General features: G+C 39.6%; 1 protein-coding gene across 13 annotated transcripts in view; it reads left to right on the top strand.

Annotated features, from left to right (window-relative positions):
* Positions 1-26,611, top strand: part of CTNNA2 (catenin alpha 2) — a 459,487-nt gene that overhangs the window by 71,404 nt on the left and 361,472 nt on the right. For all 13 annotated transcript variants that reach the window (XR_008430399.1, XR_008430402.1, XR_008430400.1 and 10 more), the window contains exon 3: positions 22,996-23,191. Coding sequence is in view for 5 of the 13 variants with exons in the window: in XM_053940057.1 (XP_053796032.1) it covers positions 22,996-23,191 (196 nt within the window). In the remaining 8 variants the exon portion in view is untranslated. The remainder of the gene's footprint in view (positions 1-22,995; positions 23,192-26,611) is intronic.

Genomic DNA, 26,611 nt, shown 5'->3' with positions numbered 1-26,611 from the left:
AAAACATTAGTGTTTGCTCCACAGATTTTTGCTAGTGTTTGTTTTTCTCCTGGCATGGTTGCCCAGCAGTAGGACACAATGAAAATACATTCTTTTTTACTCAAACTTTATCAGCTCATCCAAAATTGGAGTATTTGTAAATATAACTGAAATTGGAAGGTTTGCAAGCATTGTGTTGTTATTTTTGGCAAGGCCCTGGCACAGGGTGCCCAGAAAAGCTGTGGCTGCCCCTGGATCCCTGGCAGTGCCCAAGGCTGGGCTGGACTTGGAGCACCCTGGGCTAATGGAAGTGTCCCTGCCCAAGGCAGGGCTTGGAACTGGATGTTCTGTAAGGTCCCTTCCAACTCAAACCATTCTCTGATTCTCGAGTTATGCAAACGCTGCTGATTTAAGATCTGCATTACTCAAAGCAATGATTTTTTTATAGTCAGACGTAGGAGAGTGAAATTACGATTTTTTAAAAAATATGGGTGAAAAAGTGAGATGTTGGGAAAAGGTCCTGTGAGCTTTTGACTTGTTCCTGCTTATCGTTCATTTTGAGATTTCTGAAGGAGAGAGGTGTGGAACTCACTTGGGCACGTTTTGGAAAAGGTTCGAGGTGGAATGAAAGGCCAAAGCAGCCAATGCCACATTGGGCAGCCTCTTCTCCCTCAGGTGCCTGCCTGAGCTGCACCTCTGCCATGCAGGAGATGGGAACACTGATGGGGTCTGCTCAGCAAACAGGCTGTAGAACACTGGCAAAAAAACCACTTTTGAGTGATACTGGTCTGCAAATGCTAAAACCACTGTTGATGAGCCTCTTTACAAAAATGTAGTGTAATATCAGCAGCCAGAGTGTGAAACTGAAGCAAGAGGGGAGATATAATTTCATGCAAATCCATAAATACTTGAAAGCAGAGTATTAGTAGCAGATTGTCTCAAGTCTAATATTCTCTACTTATTTGTTTATGAGCTGAGAGGAGTTAAATTTTCTACTTTCTTTCTCGTCCTTACAAGTTTCTGCTGTGAGAAATACTGTGGAAATTATAACGTGGTATCTTATAATTCTGTTGCATGACTCTGGGATTTACTGGTTCATTTTTATTCATTTGATTTATGAAAACAGTTGGAACTCCTGCTAATTTTACTGCAAGTACTTGTTTGGTACTAAGGACATACTTAAGTGGTGTGCTGGGTACAGGTTTTCCTTGAAATTCCTCCCTGGTAAGAACTGGAACTTTCAGTCCTCTATTTCTTTTTAGATGTTGCTTGTTATGAACAAGTGGCAGTTAAAAGAAAAACAAAACAAAAAAACCCCAAAACACCAAAACAAAAATGTATCTTATTTCTTTTAGTCTGTGAAATCAATGGGACTGTCCTGGATTGATTTTTGTAGCTCTACTAAAGAGACATTTTTCTTAAGTGATACAATCTTAATTCTTTTTATAGTTGCGTAAAAATGTTTTAAACATTTATGTTAACTTTGCTATTAATGTGTGACAGGAAATTGCCTGTAAAATACATTTTTAAAAAGCATTAGGGCTGATAAAAGTTTTACTTTGTAGATTCCACAAGTATCCCTAGATTTATTTTAAATCACATATGCTTTTAGATACAGATTCCTACATGTAAAATGAAATTATTCAAAGATGGAATAAACAGAAGTGCTTTTCCTTGTAAAGGAGCATTATAGATAAAACCTTTTATTAAAAAAAAATCTCTATTTTGCTAAAGGAGATACTCAAGCTTTAAAATTCTGGTGTATTTTTAGATGTTAGAATAAAAATTATACATCATGGCCTTAACTGTGCAGAGACTGCAAAAAGGCAATTAAAATGATGCTGCAGCAGAGGTTTTGTGCCACACTCTGGCATGGCACGTGAGAAATGTTTTCTGTCACTCACTCAGCTGCTCTAACACATCTCTGCTTTCATCATGGGGAAATCTGGGCAGATTTAGGGCCATCTCTGAACATACCCGTGGAGTTGAACAACTCAGTTTTTAGGCAATAGATTTTTCAGGTGGGACTGAATATGGTTTTTAGTACTCTGGTAGCCAAGAAATAATCTTTCGATGGCAAAAATTGGTTCTGATGAAATTTTCTTCCAGCCTTCTAGGAGGATAACACACTGACACAGGAATTAGCAGCTGCTGCATCCAGGCAGCAGAGGCAAAAGTCCTGTTAAGTGCTTTGCCTTTCAGAGGCAAAAGTCCTGTTAAAAAGCAGCAAAACCCCCTGAATGATGGATGCTTTGCTGAGATCTGGTGCTGGGAAGGGCTGCCAGGCTGAGCTGGGGGTTGCCCTATCTGCTGTCTTTAGCAGTGTTCAGGAGCAGGTGGCTGTGGGAGATTACTTGGTACATTTTCAGGGATCACTCCCCTTGAACCCCACTGATTCTCAAGATCCAAGACTTCCTCAGCATCAGATTGGGCAAAAAAAGGAGGTAGAACACGAAATTGGTGGAAGTTTCACAAAGGGGGTGTGCAGGGAGGAAGGTTTGCTCTTTCCAGTCACCCTCCTGCCCCAGTTTTTTGTTCCAGTTCCTCTGCCTGTTTTTTGAGGCAGTGGTTTGATTCTCAGCTAATTCTTGTCAGCACTTTTTGTGGTGTTTGCACAGGGTGTAAAAAACGTGGTTTTTACAGTTACCTCCTGTATCAGGGATGAAACTTGACTAAGTAAGAAGAGCCTGGTGCTGTGTGTCTTGACTTGTTTAAAACTTTTAATACTGCCTGAAGTGAAATTTTCAGGGGGAAGCCATGGTTTAGGTGCAGCTGCTGTGGAATGAGATTTACTCCCTGGTTTCACTGTCAATAAAGGTGTGTCAGCAGAATGGTATTCTGATTTTTTCAGTGTTTTAACTAAAGGTCCAAATGATGGAATGGAGAAATGCCTTCAACACCAAGCTTGAGCTGGGGCTGGAAGCCTGCTGGGAGACAGAATGAGGAGTCAACATAACCTTGGCAAAGTGCAAATGATAATCTGAAAATATAGAGACTAATTCAGTCCAGACAATTAGAAAGCTCTGCCTTTGGCCAAGTGTAATTAACTGCATAAATACACATCAGTGACCTGCCATCACAGAGGGGACAAGGAATTGTAGTGCCTCATAGATGAGCATGGCAAGAGTGTTGTGATTTACTGAACTGGCCTGCACTAAATCAGCTGTGGATCAGAGATAAACTGTCCTGAAAAATATTCCTTCCGTGCTTTTCAGCCCTGGTGGGGCTGTACTGGTCAAGTAAGGTCGTAGATCCAGAGAATATCCTGAGCTGGAAGGGACCCACAAGGATCATCCAGTCCAACCCCTGACCCTTCAGAGACATCCCAACAATCCCACCCTGTGCATCCCTGGCAGTGCTGTCCAAACTCTCCTGGAGCTCTGGCAGCCTCGGGGCTGTGCCCATTCCCTGGGGAGCCTGGGCAGTGCCCAGCACCCTCTGGGGGAAGAACCTTCCCCTGATATCCAAAACAAACTTCCCCTGACCCAGCTCCTGCTGTTCCCTGGGTCCTGTCACTGTCACAGGGAGCAGAGATCAGTGTCTGTCCCTCCAGGATTTGAAATAATGCCCAGTTTAAGCCCTGCATTGAGCAAAGGTTTGAGTTACAGGGGATCTAGATAAGAGTGATACCTAAGATTAGAAATCTTGAAAACATGACTTTCTGTGAAAGATGGGACAAAATGGAGCAGTTATTCTAAGGAAAGGTGAGTGAAGTGGAATGTAGCAGTTCTCAAATACATGAGGAGGCAACGGGTCCATTTGTTCTCTGTGGCAGGAGGGTAGGAAGAGAAATAATGGACTTAATTTCCAGCTCGGAAGATTGCAAGCTGATACTGGAAGAAGCTCTCCTGTAGTAAGGGAGGCATTGAAATAGATTTCCCAAGGAAGTCATGCAGTGGATGGTATTCATAGAATCACAGAGTCATTAAAGGTGGGAAAGACCTCTAAGATAATCAAGTCCAACCATCAGCACAGCACCTCCACATTCACCACTAAGCTGTGTCCCCAGGTGACACATGCACACGTTTTTTGAGCACTCCAGGCATGGTGACTCCACCACTGCCCTGCACAATCTGCTGTTCCTATGCTGTACAGCCCTTTCTGTGGGAAACCTTTTCCTGGTACCTGATCTAAACCTCCCCTGGTGCAGCTTGGGGTCATTTCAAGGTCTTTCAAACCAGAGTTCTGCCATGCCAGTGCCAGGAAGGACAGAGAGGTGGAGCTGGTTCTGTTTTGGAGTGAGATAGCCCAAATATTTCTACACCCTTTTCATGCATATGGTACATGGAATGATTTTTTTTTGTCTTTTTGTTTTGCTAAATTTCATTCCTTTGCCTTTCTGACCATCAGTGAGCAGTGGCAATCACAGCATCTCTTTGGAACAACAACAGCTTTATGTATGTCCTTGTTTTTTCCTTTCTGTGCTAACTTTTTATTTTAGCATTGAAGTTTGTCTCCCATTTTATTCCTAAAAGCAGCAAGTGTCCTCTGTGCTACTTTGTGGTCAGCTTTAGTTTGATTAATTTCATTAGCATAATAGTGGATTTTATGCATACTGTGCCATCTGTTTCCTTTCCACTTTATTCATATATCAAATGCCAGAATTGTTCTTGAGGTCTCAGGTATCTTTCCTCTGTCCTTTTATTCCTATGTCCTTTTATTTATTATGTCCCTTTATTTATTGTCCTTCAGCTGAATTTGAAGGCTGAAGTATCTAATTTCCAAGATCTCTATCACAGGCCCAAGAGAAACTAAGAAAACTGATGGAGACCTTTGATGAGCAGAGGTACTCTGTATGTAAGATCCTGAGTCCAGGGATCTTAGCTGTTACATTTTAATTACATTTATTATTGAGTTATATTATTCTGGGCTTTGGGAAAGGTTATGATTACAGTCTGAGCAATTTCCTGAAAAGAGAAAAAAAAAAAAAAAAGATTTGAACAAACACAAGGCATAATATTAAGATTTTTTTTATAGTGCAAGCAGGAAAGGTTATGATGCTTTTTTTGACCTTTCTCCCATTTCAGTTCTCAAGACATTTTTTGTTAAGAAGAAAAAAAAGGTTATCAGATTCTTCTGGTCTAAAAAAGCTGTAAGACTTTTATTAAGTTGTGGGATTGAGATCCAGGTCTGGGTCAAGAATAAACAACCACATTGTCTTCACACAGAGACTGATAATCAGAAATAATGAGAAATGTAGCTTTAATGAAATATAGTGGGCATCTTCATGTTGTTTTGCATTTTTCTGGGAAATTTCTCTGCTATCTCTGAAAGGGTGATTCTTTCCTGTGTGTTAAACAGAAGGAAGGAATGTGCTCCTCTGGAGTGCGTGTGTGTGTGTGTAGGTTTTCCTTTTTATTATTTTTAGAGACTGCATAGTTTCAGGTCAGCACTGAGACTTCTTACTCTCCTAACAAATCATTCCTTCCCACTTAGTCTGAAAGAGCCTAAATATTCTTGGTGAGGAAGTTCTGGCTTCCTCCTGAGCTGGTGCTCAAGTTTTGAGACTAATAAGCAACCTAATGCCATCTTAAAAATCTGTGAATTCATCAGCTGGAGATAAATCAGCAGCTCCTCTTCTTGTGGCAACAGAATTTAAAATGGGGGCTTTATCTGTGAGTGCAAGCTGTGCCCCAAGTCCGAGCAGAGCAAAGCTGGGGTTCATTCCTCGGGCAGGAGCATCGTGTGCCTGATGAATAATGGCACCTCTTCGGGCTTCAGTCCCTTCCCAGCCTCTGCTTGGAGCTGCAGAGTTCATCAGAGGTGTTGGAACAGCAGGGGGACCACAGCCTTCAGAGCCTCTGTGGCTAAACAGGAAATATTCGGGGTTTTCAGAAGTTAACAGGTGTGAAAACCTTTGCTTGTGCAAGCAAATATTAAATTAAATAATTTTTTTTTTTCAGTTTAGAACAGCTTGTATTTAAAAGAGCATAAATACTTAATGACTTGAATTCATTTTCTGGCCAAAAATATTTAACAGATGTAAGTGGGTTTCTATGGTAATTGTCTGAGGTTGTCTGACTTAATGTCCTTTCTGTGACTTCTGTTTCATTTATGGATAAAAGTGAATATTCAAGCCTCATGAACATATTACTTCCACCTGCATTTGCCTGTGTGGGAAAACATCAGGTTATTTAGGTCTCAAGTTTGCTTGGTGGTGACACATATGGGGAATATTGAAGGTGTTCTGTGTGTGAATTGTGTTTGTAAAACAACATCTGTCACTTAAAGGCAAATCCTGCCTCATTTAGAGGCAAGGTTTGTTGTTTGCCCCTTGTTTTCATGTTATATTATGATTTTTTTTCCATGTAATTTAATTTTGTCTCACCTACTCAATTGTCAACATTATTAAAAAAAATCTAGAACATTTTCTATGAAATCTGAATTCTCAAGAAAGACTTTGGGGGAGAATAAACATATCAATGGTTATTCCAGTACTGACCAGCTTCTAATTCTTCTGGAAATCTGAATATATTAATTGAAGTAGTTTCTGCTTGTCTAATACTGCATGAAATCTTTGGGTGCTGACCTGGGTTAACTTAGTTGCATAAGAATGGAACCTTTTCTCCTGATTTTATTTTAATTAATTTGTATTCACAGTCATGAGTGCAAATTTTTAAAATTATTAAAATCAACAAAAACAACAAATCTTGAATACCCAGAGGAATATTAGAAGAGAGAAGGTGACACCCAAGAAATGTAAATATTTCTAATTATTCTTGTGTGGCAGAGAGATCTGTTTGTGTTCCTGAAAGCAAACATTTTGTGATATTTATTGTGTGTAATCCCATCCTTAATTTCATATAACCAGATCCAAATAAGACACTTTTTCTTTTTAGAACCATCCTTCTTAATTGCTGATGTTTTCAAGATGTTTGTTAAGGTGGTTGTTAAGCTTTAGAGAGTTTCTTGTCAGCTGAAAGCAATTCCTTCATAAATTAATAACTTTAATGATTCTGTGGATGTGTTTTGGGGCACTGTCCCTCTGTTGCAGACCTGTGTGACTCTGCTGAGATGAATGCAGAGGGATTTTTCTTCCACGTTTCTCTTGAAGTTGTGGATTAACTTTCAACAATTCAGTATAAATCAATATATTTTTGTTTTCTGGAGATGGTGTTTTCCTGTTTCAGAAACAATCTGCCCAACCAGATTTAATAAAAATTTACTTAGCAGTTTGTATCAAAAATGCAGATTCTTGGTTTGCTCAGATTTGATTAATCTCATAATTAAATTTCAGAGTGCTGATGATTTTATTTATCTGAAATGAATGCACTGAGCAGTCTCTTCTCTTCCTTGTATCATGCAGAACTGATCAAATTTTTAAAAAGGGTTTTCCACACGGTGTCTTTCTTCTTTTTTTCTTCCAGTACAGTATTAGAAACAATCCATAAAAACCTCAAACACCCCAACAACCTTTGTCAGGCATGTGCTGTTCTGTATCCCACTCCCACACCTTTCTCTAAATCCTCTTCCCACCTTTCCAACAGTTTGTCAACACAGCAAATCACATTTATTTGGCCTAAGATTTATTGCAAAACCACTTCACTTAACAAAGGCCTTCGAACTTAAAAATAGACATTTGAAATACTAAATGGTTTACTTAATAAATAGTAATAAATAAGTATAATTTGTAAGACTGACATTTATTTTTCAGTTTGCAGGAAACTCCTTTTGCTTAGCACTCTGTCATCAAAACTTGTGTGTGCAGGAAAGGTTTGGCTGTTTATTTTTTAATGAGAAAACTTGAGGCAGAAAGTATTAGGAGAAAGTAAATAATTGGAACAAGAGAGCAAAACCAGCTTGCAGTACAGTCCTGATGGAATTTTTAAATGGAGTGTTTCAATAAATAGAAATAGAGTCTGAATGTGTTGTGCTGCATTAAAGTAAGAAAGTTCATTTGCTCCTTCTGCCATTGTTTTATTTTAAATGTCAAGAATCCCAAAGAGAATTGCCTTGAAGAGGTCCAATATTTACATATTGAGTGGAAAAAGTGCAAGATCATAATTTTTGATAGCTAAATCCTAAACAGCATCTAAGCACTGAAGTGATGCAAGCAACCTTTGCATGAGGGCTCTTGGTTCTGCTAACACTGTATTATCATGTACATGGAATCATTTGAGCAGCTTGCTCTTGGTTTTACATTCACAATAATTGGCCATAGTGGGCTTTGCACAAGTTTAACTCCATCAGTTGGTGAATAAGACAATTCATTTGAGCCAAGTGGAAATCTGGTGTGGCTGTGGCTGCTGGTGGAGCAGGACCAGCAGCTGCAAGTCATCGACTGCTGTTCATGATGGGCCAGTGCTGCTGCCTAAAAAAGATCCTTGTTGTGGCTGCAGATCAGAAAAAAAGCTGTTTTTGTGGGAGAGGAGATGCAGTGGCAGCTCTGGCAGGGAATCCTTCCTGTACAGTTTTGTAACAATCAAATAAAAAACCTTTTATATCGCTCTTATCCTGGTGGCACCTCCAAAACGTCATACATTTGCATTAAAGGAAGTATTGGTTTCAATTACTCATCATTCTGTCATCCTGGTGGAGAATCCCCATAAATAACAAATTACAGAATTTGATATATAAATCTTAGTGGAGGTTTTGTTCAGTGATGTAGAATTATCTTCTAAAGTGATTTAACAGCAAACTGCCTTCTGTTAACTCACTCCAGAACATACATGGCTTAATCTTTTACTCTATAGAAATGTAATTCCCTTTAAAATTATAAGGAAATGTTTTCTCTAAGGACTCAGAACTGTGTTCTTTATAACAAAAATCAACCAACCAAAACCCCCCCAAAAAAACCCCACCACAAAAAACCAAAAAAACCAAAAAACAAAAACAAACAAACAAAAAAAAAAAAAAAAAAAGGAAGAGGGAAAAATCAGGTATTTTCTTCCTTCCTTGATAATGATATTCATATAGTTTATAGCAAAAATGAGAATTTATCTAGAAACAATGCAGGAGATGCATTCATATTTAAATTAAACTTTAATAAATTTACTTGGTTAATAAAAAGAGGTTCATTATATCTAAGATAAAAGAACACAAACAATACCCCACCCAAGTATAAACACGCTCCTTGAAGCAGCAGTAGGAGCAGTACTTAGCCTAATGTGCAAGCTTTCAAGTGGCAGATTGGAAGAATTTTTATGTTTCGTTTGACTAAATGCTTGTTATTTTAATTATTTTTGTCTGCTTTGACTATGGTACTTAGCAAACCACTCATAGATACTAATCTTAATTTTACTATGCCCAGTCTCTGGAGTCTCCTAGGTTGTACTGTGGATGGTATTTTTACCAGCTGTTACATTCCCTGTGGTAACTGCCTAAAACTTCTCATATTGTACATTCAGCTGTATTTATTTGCAAATTTTTGGACTTTTTGTGAGTCAGTCCTTGCGGGGTTTTTTTTTTGCTACTTGGAGATGTACAGATTTCTACTTACTTTATGCATTGCTCTGAAGGCAGAGAAATTAAACTGCATCCCCAAAGACTTAATGTCGGGTGGTTTTTAACATTTCTAAGTAGCATTTGTGAAGAACAATTCTTTGCTTGAGCAGTATTTTGTGGGAAAGGAAATTTATGTTACAGGGCTTTGTGTACTCTAACAGTTGTGTTGGAGAATTTTGGCATTTTTTAAAGGCTTTCCTTTTAATAATTAAAGAAAACAGTTTAGACGTGCTTGTTAAGAAGCTGACTGAAAAGATCTGTTCTTTTCCTTTTTAATTTTTAGCAGTAATAGCCTACTGAGATAATTGTTTTTAAAATGTAGTATGGAATTATATGCTGTTAAGGATGACATCTCTGTTAAATAGCTTATTCTTACAAATACAGCCTGAAGTCCATATATTTAGTGTTAATTAATGCATTTGGGTTTTAATAAAAGCTTATTTTGTGTCTCTTTGCTTTAGTCAGAATGAGCTGAAAACCAATTTAATGTCACTTTGTGTTTCAGACACACCAACTTCTCTTTGGCACCTGCTGTTCTGTTCTGCCAATTGCCACTTAGTGCTGGGAATATATATCAGATTCTTTTCTTTTACATTTCTAAGACTTTTCTTGGCTGTCACTGCCAGTTGAGGTTATAGCCCTTCAAATTTTGTGATTTTGTTGTTTCCCTCACCGCAGGGTTAAGTTTAATCCAGAGTTTCTGGTATTGTGCTGCTATTCAGAAAATCAATGCTGATGGTGGCACTGGCAAGAGACAGTGGATTAGGAAGGAGTATTTAATTTGTAGCAGGAGAGGAAAACAGCCTGAACTTTGCCATGGGGGAGAAAAACACAACCCCAAATCCAGGGATCAGGTAGGCAGACAAATGCCTGGTGCTGGGGTGATCAGGAAGGTTTAGCTGCCATATGCAGTGGCATAATTGCGTGAATTACTCATGGTTCTGTTGAAACAAACAAAGGGGGAAAAAAAGAAATGTTGATGTCTCCTCAACTAGATCTGCCTGTGGAGTGTGTGGGACAAGAAGTGGCTGTTAGTTCTGTGTGGGATGATGTTGCTGCTCTCTGTTCTTCTGACAAAAAAAAAAATCTAGAACAGCAGGAGGAGGACAGAGATGGATCAGTTCCTGGAGAAGCCTGGGAGAAAGCCAGTGCTTACTTCAAGTTTGACCAAAGGAGGTTTCTGGAAATGTTCTCTTTTGCCATGTCTGAAATTCTGTCTCTGAACAACAGGCTGTTTGAATTAGCATCTGGTCTGCCTTGGCAAGTCCCCAGTGATGAAATTCCAAAATAAATGTGCATCCAAAGGAGTGTGGCCAGCAGGTCGAGGGAGGTGATTCTCCCTCTTTACTCTGCTCTTGTGACACTCCACTTGCAGTGCTGGGTACATTTTGGGTGCCCTTAGTATATGAAGGACATGGAACTGTTGGAGCAAGTCCAGAGGAGGCTACCAAGTTGAGAAGGAGACCAGAGAACCTCTCCTATAAGGACAGGCAGAGAGAGCTGGGGCTGGAGAGGAGAAGATTGTGTGGAGACCTCACAGCACCTTCCAGTATCCAAGGAGCTGCAGGGAAGCCAGAGTGGGATTCTTCATCAGGAACTGTAGTGGTAGGACAAGAAGTAGTGGGTTAGACTGAAAAAGGTGAAATTTAGGTTAGATATTGGGAAGAAATTCTTCCCTGTGAGATCCTGGCAGAGGTTTCCCAGAGAAGCTGTGGCTGCCCCTGGATCCCTGGAAGTGTCCTAGGCCAGGTTGGACAGGACTTGGAGCCACCTGGGATAGTGGGAGGTGTTTGGAACCAGATGGTCTTTAAAGTCCCTTCCACCCCAAACCATTCCATGATTCTCATTCTATGTTCGTGTGCCAGCTTAGCACCATACCCTTGTAATTCATGAAATATACTGTACTGGAGAGTGATGTGAGACCACCCCAGCCTAAGTGGATGAGGAAGTTGATCTCCAGTGGCAGATACACCCTGTGAATGGCCATCAAAAGATAGCTTTGAGTTTCATTTTAGCTGTATAGTAATGTCTTGAAAGCTCAGTCAGTTATCATTAAAAAAAAAAAAAAAAAGAAAAAACAAACCAAAAAGATCCTAAGGAGCCTTTCCACAGACTCCATCAAATCTCTGACACAAGTTGTTTGTAATAACACAATTCTGTTCTTTCTCTGGTGGTTTTTTTTAGGGTAGTTTTTTTTTTTTTTTTCCTGTATTGCTGTGCTAAAGGTACACAATAGAGAGAAACGTAGATGAAATGTAGGCTTTGCTTTCCAACTGTGGATGAAATACAGGCTTTGTCTTCTCAGTCTCTCTACAATACTCAGGGGATAATGGGGACTACAGAGGAGGTAAAAAATTGGCTGGACTTGTGGACTTCAATAGTAGGGGTGGAAAATTGATGGCCACCAATTGCAAGGGAATTCTGCGGGGCTTGGGGTCAAGCTGACCTTTTTTAATGTCTTGTCATTGGACTGGGCAGAGGGGGGAACTGCACCCTCAATAAATTTCCAGACAGCACCAGTTTGGGAGGAAGGTCGATATGGTCAAGAAGTAAGGCCGGCATGAGGAGTATTTCAGCAGGTGGGAAACGGGCTGGCAGAACCCAGGGAAGCTCAGCAAAAGCCAGTGCAGAGTCCTGCAGGGAATGGAGTCAGCTGGTGGTGTGACAGGGGCTGGGTAGAGGCTGACTGAGCACTGCCCTGCAGGGAGAATGCCAGAATCCTGCTGGAAAATTCAGAACATGGGACTGGAGGGCCACGTCAACATGGAGCTTTTTTGGTGGGTTTAGCACAAAAATAATAGAGAGAGTGAAGGGAAGAGAGAGTTCTCCTCTAAGCAGTTGTTCTAAGCCCACATCTGCAGTAATGAGTCCTTTTTGGGGCTCATGAGTAAACCAGACATTGCAGTACTGGAACAAATCCTTATCCTACTTTGAAGGTGGGCCTGCTTAGTTGAGGAGCTGTACTAAGATACTCCAGAGCTCCCTTCCAGCCTAAATGGAGTTATGATGATTTATGTAACAGCTACGAAGATGGTGAAGGCTTCAGGGGGGCCATACAAGGAGTGCCTGAGGTCACTGGGCTTGTTCAGCTGGAGAAGAGTCAGGGGCTGCAGTTTCCTCCTGAGGGGCAGCTCCGATCCCTGCTCCCTGTGACAGTGACAGGACCCAGGGAACAGCTGGAGCTGTCCCAGGGAAGGTTTATGTTGGATATCAGGGAAAGGTTCTTCCCCCAGAGGGTGCTGGGCACTGCCCAGGCTCCCCAGGGAATGGGCACAGCCCCGATGCTGCCAGAGCTCCAGGAGAGTTTGGGCAACACTCCAGGCACAGGGTGGGATTGTTTGGGTGTCTGTGCAGGGTCAGGGGTTGAACTGAATGATGCTTGTGTGTCCCTTCCAGCTCAGGATATTCTGTGGTTCTGTGCTAATTTGAGAATTTTGAGTTGGCGATGGAGATCTTATACAGTGTGTGAAATGTGCAAAATAAACAACCTAAATAAAGCACCCTTCAGGGAATACTCTCTTCTGCCTTCCTGAGTGAGAATTCATAGGTGCTCTGGATTTGCAATCTCACCAGGATACTCTTTGCTGTTCATAACAGAAGCCTGAGTGCAATGGAACAGCATGAAGAAGAAGTTAATTTCATTATTATTCTTACTATTCAAAATAGACCCCTCCAGAAAATGAAGCAGTATCAGTTCTGGGGGAGTTTTGATTTAATCTATGTCTATAGAGAGTGGAAGATTGCTTGCTTCTGTTTTCTGCTGTTCTTTATGGGCAAGGTTTTCATTAAACAAAAAGATATATTAGTTGTTACAGAGAAACCAGAGCACTAACTCACCACATATGTCTGAAACATTTTACTTCCTTCACTTACAGTACTTTACATTAACTAAAACTCCTGGGAATCGTTTGCCTTTGCTATTTAGTGATGCATGAGATTGTTTTCAGTGCTTTTTAGGGTAGTTCACAAACAATAACATTACTCTGAGGAAGCAACTCATGGTGGTTCCATCAGTCGGAGCACTTTTGGGTGCTGGAAGCCTGGGGAGATCAGCTGCCTGTGAGAAGCTTAAATATTGTTCTACCTGCCTTTGTAGTTGCCTGCGATCTTATTTTGGTATCCAGTTCAGGATTATTTAAATCCCTTTGTGTTATTTCTCCTTGTACAATGTCTGAGTCATTGGAGAAAAAACCTAAAGTAAGAGAATATTGAAGTGTCTATTCCAAATGTGGTATCTAGTAAGGTAGGAAATAAAACTTGCAGGTGTTTTATTTCCTCAGTGTAATTCTAGAATGGTTTGAGTTGGAAGGGATATTGAAATCATCCAGTTCCAACCCCTGCCAGGGGCAGGGACACCTTCCACTATCACAGGTTCCTCCAAGTTGCCTCCAGCCTGGCCCTGGACACTTCAAGGGATGGAGAGCCCACAACCCCAGAATTGGTTACAAAAAGCTGTAGAACCTCAGTAAAGCAATTGCAAGCTCACTTTTCCTTTTTCCTTCATTTTTTCCCCCTAGCCAGTACAACTTGCTACCTGCTCTGTGGTTGAGTTCCTCTGATAACTACGTCCTAAATACTGCTGCTTTTAAGATTGCTAGCAGATTTTTAAACCAACGACAAGTGGCAAGAAAATAGTGTGTTAAATATCAGCTAAGAATTTCCCTTTGTCAGGCGTGTGATGTTTACAGTGCCAAGGCTGGTGCTCTCTTATAGATCCAGTAAAACAACACGAGTACAATGAATCCAGGGATTTCACAGGAGCTTTTCTATTACTCTAGTGTGGTGTGCCCTCATGTGGTTAAATGCAATATCTTCCTTGAATCAGCCCAACACTTCGGATTTATTCTCTGTTCTGCTAAAGAACCTGGAGAAAGAAAGGCTGCTGGTGGAATGGGAGGCAGTGTGACCCCAAGTAGGTTTTTGGCATTTTTTTTGGTACTTTTGAGATGAGTATAAATACACTTGCATTTGGTTCTAATTCAACTACAGATGTGTGTGTTTTCCTTGTCTTGGGTTTTTTTTTTTTCCAGATTTTGAGGATCCACTTAGTAATAGTTAGGCCAAGGTGGCTTCATTTCTGATTGATTAATGCTGATAACAGAGTATGGAAATGAAAAGTTGCTTGTTGATTTTCTCCTACATAATAAATAATTCCAGTAATCTTTTATTTTTGATACCCTTTGAGTGCCACTTATTTTTGTGATATTAATGCATAGCTGTTGACTAAATAACTCACATTTTGCATGTGATGTGTTTGTAAGCTTGACTACTAGTGCTGTATTCAGTTTTGGAAGGAATTGGAGTTATTAGAGTTATGAGGTATTGCTTTATACTTTTTGGTTTGTACTTTTTATTTTATCATTCATGTAGATTGTGGGCAGCTTTTCTGGGAGCTTCATATCCTGACAGAAAACTGCAGATGATGATGGCTTTTCTTCTACATCCAAACGTAGTGCAGCAAAGTTTTTCCCAAAATCGAAAGTTGGTAAAACTGCAGAAAAACACGCACTTATGGCATCAGTGACATTTACTGTTTTAATTAACAAGGAAAATAACAGATGTCAGCAGGGGCTTGCAGTAGTAATAACTTATTAACTATGAGAAATTAACTAAAGTTATTGAATGCAAAAAAATACTTCATCCTCAATTACTGCTCAGTGGTTGCCAAGATCCTTTAATGCTGCACTGGAAGTTGACATTTCTGGTTGCTTTGAGGTCACTGCATTTAACGTGTATTTACTGATTATCAGGTAGATTCCAGCTTTCTGATTTTTTTTTTAGCTGGGGTAAGATAAACTTCATGTTTTACTCTTTCAAGGAATGTTTTGTGCATTGTGGTCTGTTAAACCGCTGCTGAGTTGCAAAGAGATGAGCACTTGGAGCCAAGTAACTTTGCCTTGGGTGGTTTCAACATTTTAAGTTCCCACATGGATACGTGATGTTGTCTCACTTGGACAATGAGAAACAGAAGGAAGATAGTGACAGGATCACAAGCAGGAAGGATTTGCCAAATGTTGCTCCAATTAAAATTCAATCTCTGCTATATAAAACCCAGAAGGATCCTTGATTTAGAGCTTTGGAAGACTCGAAGGTTTGGAGGTGCCAAGTCCATTTAGGCACCCAGCTCTGGGAGTGTAATCCATAAACAGAAGTTACATGATTAGTTCTCCTTTTCAACACATGGAGAAGAGAAGAGAGAAGCTTAGGAGTGAGATTTAGAAGATGTTGTGGGAGAGATGTGAAAGGGAGCTTTTTGAAATCCCGTCCCTTTCCAGAATTTATCTGCTGAACTCTGAGCCTGCAGAGGGGAGCTTACATCACATGGTGATTAATAGAGCACAAGTTTGCTTGGACTTAGTTTGAAATCTTCCTTCAGGGTTAGAAAATGGCTCATTCTTCTCATCTCAAGCCCAAGCACGCTGGTGTTGCAGCCCACCTTCTTATAAAATATCCCAGGTGTTAAGGTGGTCACCCCTGAAGGAAGAAGATCTGGTTCACTTCTCTGCTGAGCCTGAGGAACTTCAAACCCACATTTCTTACCCCCAAGACAATGCTGTGCCCCCCCCAGTTCATGGCCTGGCCCCTAAGCTGGTCATCCTGCCAAAATTAGGCCATTGTGTGGGGAGGAATTCTTGTTCCTCTTTTCATCTTAGTAGGATCATGAACTACTCTTATGCATAATGAAGAAAGAGATGAGAGAAAATGCATGTTTAACACAAGCCATAGATATGAATTTTTGAAATGGTACAGCCTAATGTGCTTTGGTGTAACATAAAAAAATGAAATGATGGGAATCTGTGTATTCTGTGCTGTCTTTGGCTGTTGAACTTGAGTGGGATCAAGCCCTTTTGTGCAATTAGAAAACCCACAGTGAATTACACATTAAGAGGAACATCTTAAAATTTGACTTTCATCATTTTCTTGCGTTTAAAGGCATTAAACAGATTTTTTAGGAGTCAGGTTAAGCCAATGGTTTTGCTAAAGAATGTGTAGTTGCTCCAATTAAACACCTGCTCCAGCTTTTCTCTCTTGGCAAAAGCTGGAATTGCCAAAATCCTAACAAGATACTGGAAACACAGGAATGGGGTTACTTAGTTCTTAAAAGTGAGGTTTTGCAATCCTGCCAGCACAAAGAGGAGATCTTTTAATGGATGTTGCTGCTTGTGCTGCCAGTTCCAAGAGATGGTCAACTCCTGGAGTTACCACGTGACAAGTGGATGGTGTGAGGAACCTCAAGTAATGTACAGGAGCGAATAAATCCTTGGGAAACCTGAGGAATATTAATATTCTGTCTTTCATGTGTGGAATATTAACATAATCTCTTTTTCCTGTCTACCAGGTAACTCCTGGAATTCATATTTGGCTTCTAAATAGCATCACAGTCCTTTAGTGGCAATTAACAGGAGAAATTTGTCACAAAAGGAGAATTTAATAATCTTTGTGCCTAATTTATTACAAATTAGAGGTAAATTGTATTATGGGAGACATTTTATTAGCTTAATTTGAATTGATTCTCGTTTCAGTTATGGGAGAGTCAGTGAAAACATGCTGCAGGTTTTCGTGGCTTCATTTTTCATGAAGATTTGTAGGAGGAACATAACCATGATTCTTCATTTAATTGTGTTTTCCTATTCTTCTTTTTCTTAACAATATGTTTTGTGAAAACATATTTCAGGCTTGTATGTCTGTTGTAGAAATTTTTGATAGTTTTTCATGAAGATTTGTAGGAGGAAAGTAAGTGTGGGGTGGTTTATTTATTTTTTATTCTTTTTGATAGCATAACAAGTAGTCAGAAATTCCACTGAGAATTAACACTTGCTGAAGAACTTTAAAAGTGCCTTATATAATATTCATTCACATTGGCCAGGATGTAAACCTCTTCCCGTGGTGGGAGCACTGATAAGAAAAATAAAAATTAGCAGCAAGTGTTGCTATCTCCAAATTACGTCTTAAAGGTGCATCATGTGGGCAGAATAGAAAAATGCAGATTTGTTCAGGAATCAGTGTTTGGCAGCAGAAATGTGAATCAGAGCTGCTTGCTGTCCTCAAGCTACACTGGATTAAAATATAAAATATCCTGGCTCTGATCAGTGTTGCCTCAGTTATCTGGGTGCTTCCCAGCCAAAAGGGAGGTGTGGCACTGGCATTTTGTAGCACCCCAGCTGATAATTTCTGCATTACAGAGAGGAGTCTGCTTATTTATGAATAATAAATAAGGTGTTTGCAAACACTTAGGGGAGCTGGAAGGAGTACAAAAAGCTGGGTTAAACCACTGGAATTCAGCATGGATGGGCAAAGTTCTGCTCATCAATGAAAATCCAAATATCCACACAGAATAGAAAGAATTTCAGTTTTATGAATTAGGTAGACAGCTGGTGCTAATAGTGTGGAGATAATTACAAGAGTTAATTATGTAAGCTGTTATGATTTATGGGGTAAGGACAGTGGCAAATTACTCAAGTTGATAGGGAAAATTGAAGAACAGTTATTATCAAAAAATGGAGTTATGTTACAGACTGAATCATGCTCAGCAGAACATCTGTGTTCACACATATTGGTGTAATAGGGAAAAAATACCCTTCTTTTTGTGTGGCACTAGAAAATAAGCACAAATATGGGGAAAAAAACCCAGCAAGTTATCTTCTCCTCTGCAGAAATACGGAAAAAAAATCCAATTTAGCTGCTTTTCTGTTTTGTATGTGAATGAATAGTTGTTGAAAGCATTTTCTCCTGTATTTTGCTCAGTAACACCTTGCAGCTGGAGTAGGATCAGTTAATGAGCTGCTGCTGAGAGCCACATCATAACTTAAGGCTTTGGTGTGCAGAGCCAGGAATTTGTACGGCAAAATCCCATCCCTGTTTGCTGTGCTGCTGAATGGTCCAAGGGAAGGTCACAAACACAGTGCTCAGGTCTGTTCTCTACCTCATTTGGAGCAGGGAATCAAATTAGATCTTCCCACAGCCGTGCTGGTGCTGTAACCCCCAACACAATCTGCTTCTCTCTCCAGGTGTTTTGAAAGGTCTCTTCTGCCAGTGGAGAGAAAAAAAAAAAAAAAAAAAAAAAAGCAAACCCAGCCATGAGACAGTTTGGAGAAAGAGGTTTTGTGTTTCCAGACAGTTGTAATGATTTTTTTTCCTTTGATGCAACAAACTTTTGGAAGCAGCAGGATTTTGAGTGCTCGAGGGGTGACGGTTGTACAGTCAGTGAGGCAATGAGATGTTGCAGTGGAGTGGAAGGGCAGCTGATTTCCAGAAAAAAAAAAAAGGCCCTTCCCCTGAAATGTCAGGGCTGTCTTTGCTCAGGTCATTGAGTGTTTCCAGCACCTTGGTGATCTATGAGTGCATGAGAAGAGAGGAATAACTCGTAGCTGTTCACATCCAGAAAATGCCACTGGGAAGAACAAATAATATTTACTTGAAAATAAAAGGGGCATAGGGAGCATAGTGATTTTTTTTTCTTTTTTTTTTTTTTCAAATAGTTAGTGATCCTTCAGAGAAACCCTTTTACACTGATTTCAAGTGTTGTCACAACCAGAGCCAGGTATTTGTCTGAATGGTTTCCATGTTTGCAGAGCTGTATTTGATTTGCCTGCTTTGGTCTGTTGAAAGCAAGGAAACATATAAATGCTGTCCACTCTCAGAAAAACTCCCAACAGCCTCTGTCATTGATATTTAAATGTGTATTATCTTTATACACATCCAAACATCCAATTATTTGTGCTGGAAGAGACCTTTAATGATCACCTGGTCCAGTGCCCGTGCCATGTGCCACCAGTGTCCTCAAGCCTTTCTCCAAAGGGCTGCTCTCAATCCTTTTATCACCCAATCTGTGCTGAAAACACAATACCAAAGCATCTGTTCTGTGTGAGCGACCAGAGAGAAACCATAAGGATTAGCAGGATACTTCAAAATTGAAAAAAAGGGGAAAAAAAAAAAAAGGTCTATCAATATTTGCCTCAAGAGTTGTCAATATATGCTTGTTTTTTAACGTGGTTATGGAAAGTCTTGGGTAACTAATGCAATTCGAGCAGATACTGAGCAAAGAGAAGGCAAAGGGGGAGAATTACATCTCTTAAACTTGTGGCCCACCCCTTTCAGAAATCTGTAGGGAAGACACTTCAATTCAGAGAGCCAGGAATGTTCTTGTGTGAGCTGGAGCTGCTGACAGGGGATTGATTTGATGAGTGTGTGATCCAGCTCTATCCCCTTGCACTGCTGGCATTCCCTGCCTGCACATGACCTCTGCCATAGGGAAATCCATGCTAACAGAATTTTCTGCTTTTAGCAAAGACATCCTCACCTTTCTTTTGTGCTGCTGGAGCTGGGTAAGGAGGCCTGAATTCAGGATGGGGCTGAACTATTAATTAGTGAAGTTCTGTTATTCCAGCAGAGATCTGTGCTAGGACTGTGTGAAGCTTCTTTAATAAAATAAGAGAGCAGGGTTCCCTAGTGTGAGCACAAAACCAGGATCATTACAAGGCTGCCAAATGAGCTTATGGTAATTATCAAGTGATATATTTGATAATTGTACAGAATTTTGGGTGAGTCCTGCATTAATTAGTAACAGAAGCTGATAGAGACATTCTTTCCTTTGTATCGCTTTAGGTGGGGTAAGATATTTAAAATAAACCAGTTAACCAGTTTTAAATAAACCAGCTTTAAAGCCCTGCTGAAAAACTGAGGTATTTTAATAAGATAAAAGATTATTATTATTTTTTCTTTTTTTTTTCTTTCATGCAATTGATATAGATTCATAGGTTATTGGCTTTTTAAAAATGGGAAAGGAGCTAATATGCCATGGATTTTTCTGTCACTGGTATCAGAAGCCTTGCTTCCCATTTGCCCTGTCCCAGTACAGCTGACTTTCTGGAACAGGAATTCTGATTTTGGAAGAGACTGCTTTTTTAGCCTCTTAACTTGTAATTTAATGGAATTTAAAGATGCTGACACAGTGTGGGTAAAATGGCAGTATTCCAGGTTTTTTGAGTGGTTTTCTTCCTATGAGAGCTCTGTTTTACCCAGAGTCCAACCTGTTGGTGCAGAGACTGGATGCAGAATTCCTTTTCCAGGGGAATGTCCTAGCTCCACATGGAGATTTCTCTCTTTGTTTCATCTGAATGCTGTTGATCAGAGGGTAGTGAGATGTTTTTTTTGTTATTTCATGCCAGTAGATTTTGTTTAAAATTTTAAAGCCTTTGCTTCAAGTTTACAAATCATTGAGGTTCATTCGTAAACACAGCCGCTAGCACCATTTGTCATCTTGTGCTCTCTTGCTGGCACTCTTCCATGATTATATTTGAGTCCCACCTTTTGACATGACGGAAACGTATTTTTTGAATGGCAAAAACAAAATAAATAAGTAAAAAAAAAAAAAAGAGCAGCAAAGATTTATGAAGGAATTGGGCTCAAATAGAATACACCAGTATTTCCTTTTGAAAAAGAGGATTGACTTTGGGGGTGCTGTTTTCTACATGTGGATTGCGAGAAGTGGTAGAAAAAGGCTCCATGTTCTGTGGTAATTTGGATTTTCCTGTGGACTGTGTTAGTTCTGGACTCAGCAGCTGAGGCATTAGCAAAGGTTTTCTGCCAGGGCTGGATCCTCTTCATATCTAGGACCTGCACATGTTCATCTGCTCTGCACAGACTGACACAGAAGTTCTTGACTGAGAAGACTTTGAGCACTCGTAGACAATTTAAGTGATTTTTATCTATTTCTGCATATTAAGCAGCATAGGAAAAAGCAGTTCTTTTATTTCAAAAGTGTCGCCCTGGTTATCAAGAGTTTTCTAAAGCCTTCTGAGTTTACATTCTTGTAGAGAACTTTCTCACACAACTTTCTGTAAATAACCTATTGTTTTGCATTCTTTCATAGAGGCGGAGAAATTTGATGTACGGGTAGTTTGTCCAGTGTCGTTGGAGAGGTGGCACGTTCACCATCCAATCCACTGGCATCTTTTGAGAACTATAAAAGATTGGAGTCAGAAAAAATAAATTAGTCTCTTCATCGTGACCAAGGCTGTGGTGCGTCGTTTTTGCTTGTGTCATTTGGTGACACAAAAGGGCCCTAAAGAAAATAGTAATCAATATTTTACTTTGATTTATAATTATTTCCACATTGGGAAGTTCTGGTAAACTTTTCTTATTGTTTGGTGGTGGGTTAGAATTATTTGCATTTCTGTAGGTGTCCATAACTAGATGCCAATGATAATGATCAACTATGAAAGGATCTTCAGGAAATTTCATGAGGAATATTTGCAAGGGAAAGCTAATAAAGAAAATAATATTTCTAGATAAAAACAGTGGAAAAAAATCCCATATGATGGATGAATATTGCATTCCAGTAGCCAAGCAGACTCCTTCCTGAAAGAAGGCTCTGGAATACATTTTTTTCCCTCCCAGTACATCCATGTATATGCTATTTTCAAGCCCTGATTATACATATAGATATAGGTCCATATATTTACTCTTCTACAGTCTGTAGTTTTAAGATGTGATTTGGGAAAAAAAAAAACAAACTGGCTGAAAGAAAGAAAAAGGTAACACAAAGAGCGTGGTAAAAGGCTTTTTGGTCAAAACTGTACCACAGAACTTGTCACTCTTCTGGTAACAGAGATGAGACGACAGTGAATTTTCATACTTGTTTTAGGATCTTTTGGTTTTCAGTGAAATGTCTTTATTACAAAGGCATTTATTTTCTTACAGCAAATTTGTAGCTTAGAACACTAATGCAACACTACAGGTGCCCTGGTTTGTATCCTGGTTAGGGAGAACTGCATCCCTGCTCATTTTTTTGTGCATTTAACACCTGATAGTACCCAATTGAATATTCCTGTTTTACAGAGCAGCAGCCTGGTGCTGCTGGAGTCATGCTGGATTCCCTCTTTGCCCAGCACTCAGCTGTGGGATGTACACACTGGGCTGTGTTTTTAAGCTTTCTAATCAGTTTATTGATAGCTCAATAAAGAATTCCTTCAGGAGATTCTGCAAACGTGGAGGCAGAGTTTCCTTCTGTTTAAATACTGGTGGGATCATTTTGCTGCCTGCTGTGGTTTTATGACAAAATACTGGGAGTACAGTGAAGCAGCACTAAGGCAAAGAGTTTTCACCAGTGGGAGCTCTTTGTACCTTTCACATCTGGAAAACAGCCACAATGTTTTTGTCACCAGTTGCATGTCACTGCCAGTACATTATTTCAAGGGACAATTGCTTTTTGAATGGTTTCTGATCCTTGTGTGTTCAGGTTCTATTTTATCAGTATCTTCATTTTTTTAAAAATGAAAACAAGTGACAAAAACGATGCTTTGGCACCACAGCCCTGCCATGCCTGGTTCTTATCTTTTTCTTTTTGCTGCTTGGCTGTGATTTGCTTAGCCCGGACTGAGGAGAGGTTAAAAGGAAAACCCTCTTTTGGGGGACATGCTGCTGGATTTTATACTTCCAGTTTTATCTATTCAAAACATGTGGCCACTACATCTCTTCCAGGGCACAGAAAATAGTGTCGGGATTGAATGAGGTGTTCCTATAAATAGGGAATTGTTCAAACTCACAAAAAGTTGTTTTTCCTGCCCGAAGGTAACGACGCTGGTGAACACGAGCAATAAAGGACCATCTGGCAAGAAAAAAGGGCGCTCGAAGAAGGCTCACGTTTTGGCTGCCTCAGTGGAGCAGGCCACTCAGAACTTCTTGGAAAAAGGAGACCAAATTGCTAAAGAGAGCCAGGATCTCAAGGAGGAGTTGGTTGCTGCTGTAGATGATGTTCGAAAACAAGGTATGTGGGAAAATGTCAATTCTTTTTCTTTTCTGCCAAGGTTGGGATTAATTTGTGAGATGGTATTTCCTGTTTGGACTCAGATGTTTATTAGTTCTTATCTATGTTGCAGTCTCACAAACCCTGAGTTCTACTTCATTAACAAGGTAAAAATGGAGCCCTGTCTCTCTTGCTACAAGGCCTTTTAAAGATAAACTGTCCAATTAAGAAATGGCACCTAAATTATTTTTACTTTTAACCCAATAACCAACCACCCATGGCCCACAATGTGGACTTTTTTATCCAATACACAAAAAGAAGGTGAAGAAGAAGATGAAGAAGAAGGACCAACCTCTGCCCTAAAACCTCCATATTACTGTGTATCTATTACTATATTCTAAAACCTTAAACTCTTAAGTTTTTCACCATATGATATCACACACTTCTATTCAAACTCCACACCCAGAATCCCAGTTCTGTCATTCCATTTTGGAAGCCTTCTCCATGGCCTCAGGCCAAATGCAGTGTTCTCCTGGGGGTCAGTGCCTGTCAGCACAGAAAGTCTGGAATTCTCAGTAATTTACCAGGGTTCCAACAGGAAAAAATGCTTGATGGGAGTAGAGCTTTGCCCAGTGCCAAAGCTTATGGTTCCATTTTCAGCCTGTTTTTTATTCTGTTATGTGACAAAATGATGTGATTTTCTTCACTTGGCTGAATCTGAGCAGTGGTTTAAAGCCTGTGGGTGCAAATGTAGAACTAGGATTATGGTACATATGTTTCTGAACAATCTAACAATTAGCAACCAAATAAAAGAGCAATGTAGAAGTACTTGTGATTTCAAATATATAAAAAAATAATATCAAAGCCTGAAAATAGAGGTATAATAACAATATGAAGACAATTATTTTCTGGGTGTTGTTGATAAAATAAATGGATCTGACAATTTTCTTTCAAAAGATAAAATGGATATGAAGTGCTTTCAAATTTACCTGCGTGGTTGGGGAAAAATATGTTTTCAATATATGCCTATGACAAAATGTTTCCATTTTATTGACTTTGTAATTATTTTTATTGCAGCAGAATTAAGTACCTTTTAGATTTATTCCATTGTAAGTCCTATAATCTAAATATACCATCTGCCAGCATCATCAGCCCTGGGTGTTAGAACAAGACTGAGAGATCTCCAACTGAGATTTCAAAAGGAATTAAAGGATTTGGGTGTAAAATACTGATATTCAGTGAGTTACTCCCCTAGAACTCATACTATGTTTTTTTTTTTTTATCTTGTGAAAATTGGACTGAAGTGATCATAAGAGAAAGCAGGGTTAAATTTTGTGTATATAAGCACTGATAATTGAATATTCTAGTCAGTTCTATCCTGAGGGTATTTTTTCCTCCTCTCTGCTCTGTGTATATTTGATTTCACTGTTTTCATGTTCCTGTGTGGTTTGGGTTTTCTTAAATATTCAATTGTCAGTACATCAGAGTAAGTTAAGTATTTGCTGTATGCTCTATCTACAATGATATTCCAGTATTCTAGTGGGATTTTATGGGTTTTGTTGGTTATTTTTTCTGCTGGATTTTTGTTGTTGTGATGGTGGGGTTTTGGTTGGGTGGGTTTTTTTTTTAGATTTTTAATGCTGATGCCTGGCTGTTCTGGCATTAATTTTCATTTGTCAGCTACTTCAGTTTCCTGTTGCTTACATGACTTATTTTGTGTTGTGTCAAGTTGTTGCTCAGCACCTTCAGTGGTGACATGAGTGCCCATGTTCTCTCTGAATTTATAAACTTTTCCCTTTTGGGTTTGTGATGCTGACTCAGCTTCTCCTGAGTTAGAGGCACCAACCCAAACTTGCACACGCTTTATCTAGACTGAATTTCTGATTTTTTACATGACAAAAAGACTTTTACTTTTCTTAACCTATGTTTAGAAACAACCAACCCAAACAACAATGAGAAAGCAGAGAGGAGGAAAAAGATTTTAAACAGAATTACACGGAATGACACAGACATTCATCTCTTGTCAACACTCCAGGCTGGGAAAAAAGCCTGTCAGAAAAGTGGAGCAGCTTTTTTGGGGGTCTGTTCAACACGATCCTATAATGAGGAGAGCAGGAGACACCACACACCATTATTAGCACCCATGAGCCGTGCAAATGAGACCAGCCCTGGTGTGATGTGAAATGATATGTTTAGCTGGGTGGCATAAAGAGCTGGATTAATGAACTGAGGCTGTGTTTTCCTGGCTGATTTCCTGGCAGGGTTCCAGCTGGGATAATTACATCGTCAACCTAAAACTGTCTGCGGCACTTATAGCTGGCTCTTGGTGTGCTCCTCATTTCCTGCCCTGCATTGCTGGGTAATGTTGTGTTCTACTAAAGGCAGCAATTCACTCCAGGGACTCCTGCTTTCCATTGATAGGTGTGGAACAAATGCTCTGTATCATTGGAAAATGCTTTGGAATGAATGAGAGTGTCCATAGTGCTGAGATTCTTGTTCCCTCTGTGGTGTGGAAGGGTAAATTCTGTTGGCTGTAGAAAACTTGGGTGACAAACAGGTTTGATTTACGAAACCCGTTCTAAAAACACAAAGAGCAAAAACCAAAATATTTGATGCCTAAAGCTCATCCCTGTGTATCTCTGTATCCCATAATGATTCCATAATAGGAACATTTATACTTCAAAACCACCTAAAATTGAGATTATCCAGTTGCTGGGCCATTAAATACTTTGCTGTGTGGGTGTTTATTCTGGTACTGTCAGAGTTGTGTAAAAGATCTCCCAGATGGGGGACAAAGAAGACCTGGGAAATGTGGAAGTTTATCATTCATGTCTTTTTATATTAGAGAGAAGGAAAAGCAGACAGGTGGTGGAACCAGATGATCTGTAGGGTCCCTTCCAACCCAAACCATTCCATGATTCCATGACCTTAAAGAGTGAAACTACAAACCCTGAGAAGTGCAGGGAAGTGAAGAAGAACTCACAGGAATAAAAATACAGTATATGCTATACTCATAACATAAGTGTCTAAATGCAACTGATCTTTTATTGATCAGTAGAGAAGAAGGAAATTCCCTGTGGAGGAGAAGTTCAGGCCATGATTGACACAAAAATCTACCAAGAACTGCAGTTCCACTGGGCTCCAGTTTGATTAAATTTGTTAGGACACAGCTTGGGACGCTGCAGAAAGCAGCACAAGGAAATAGGCTATATTCATGTAAATTTATTCTATCTGGTAAATGGCTTTGGCAATATCTGTCTGTAGGTATGTGCTGGTGACTGCCTGATTTTAATGTAATTTTCCTGGAAGTTTTCTGGCATATGGATGAAACTTCAATTAGAAACTTGATTTAGTCCAGCTCCTGGTTGTTGTGTTTTAAATTGTTTTGCTTTTCGATCATGGTAGATAAAATTTCACACCACAATATGAAATTCATACTTC

Source organism: Vidua chalybeata, chromosome 4 (assembly GCF_026979565.1).
Source record: "Vidua chalybeata isolate OUT-0048 chromosome 4, bVidCha1 merged haplotype, whole genome shotgun sequence".
NCBI classification, from domain to species: Eukaryota; Metazoa; Chordata; class Aves; order Passeriformes; family Viduidae; genus Vidua; species Vidua chalybeata.
Note: the sequence above shows the minus strand (reverse complement) of the source record. Positions and strands in the feature narration are given on the sequence as shown.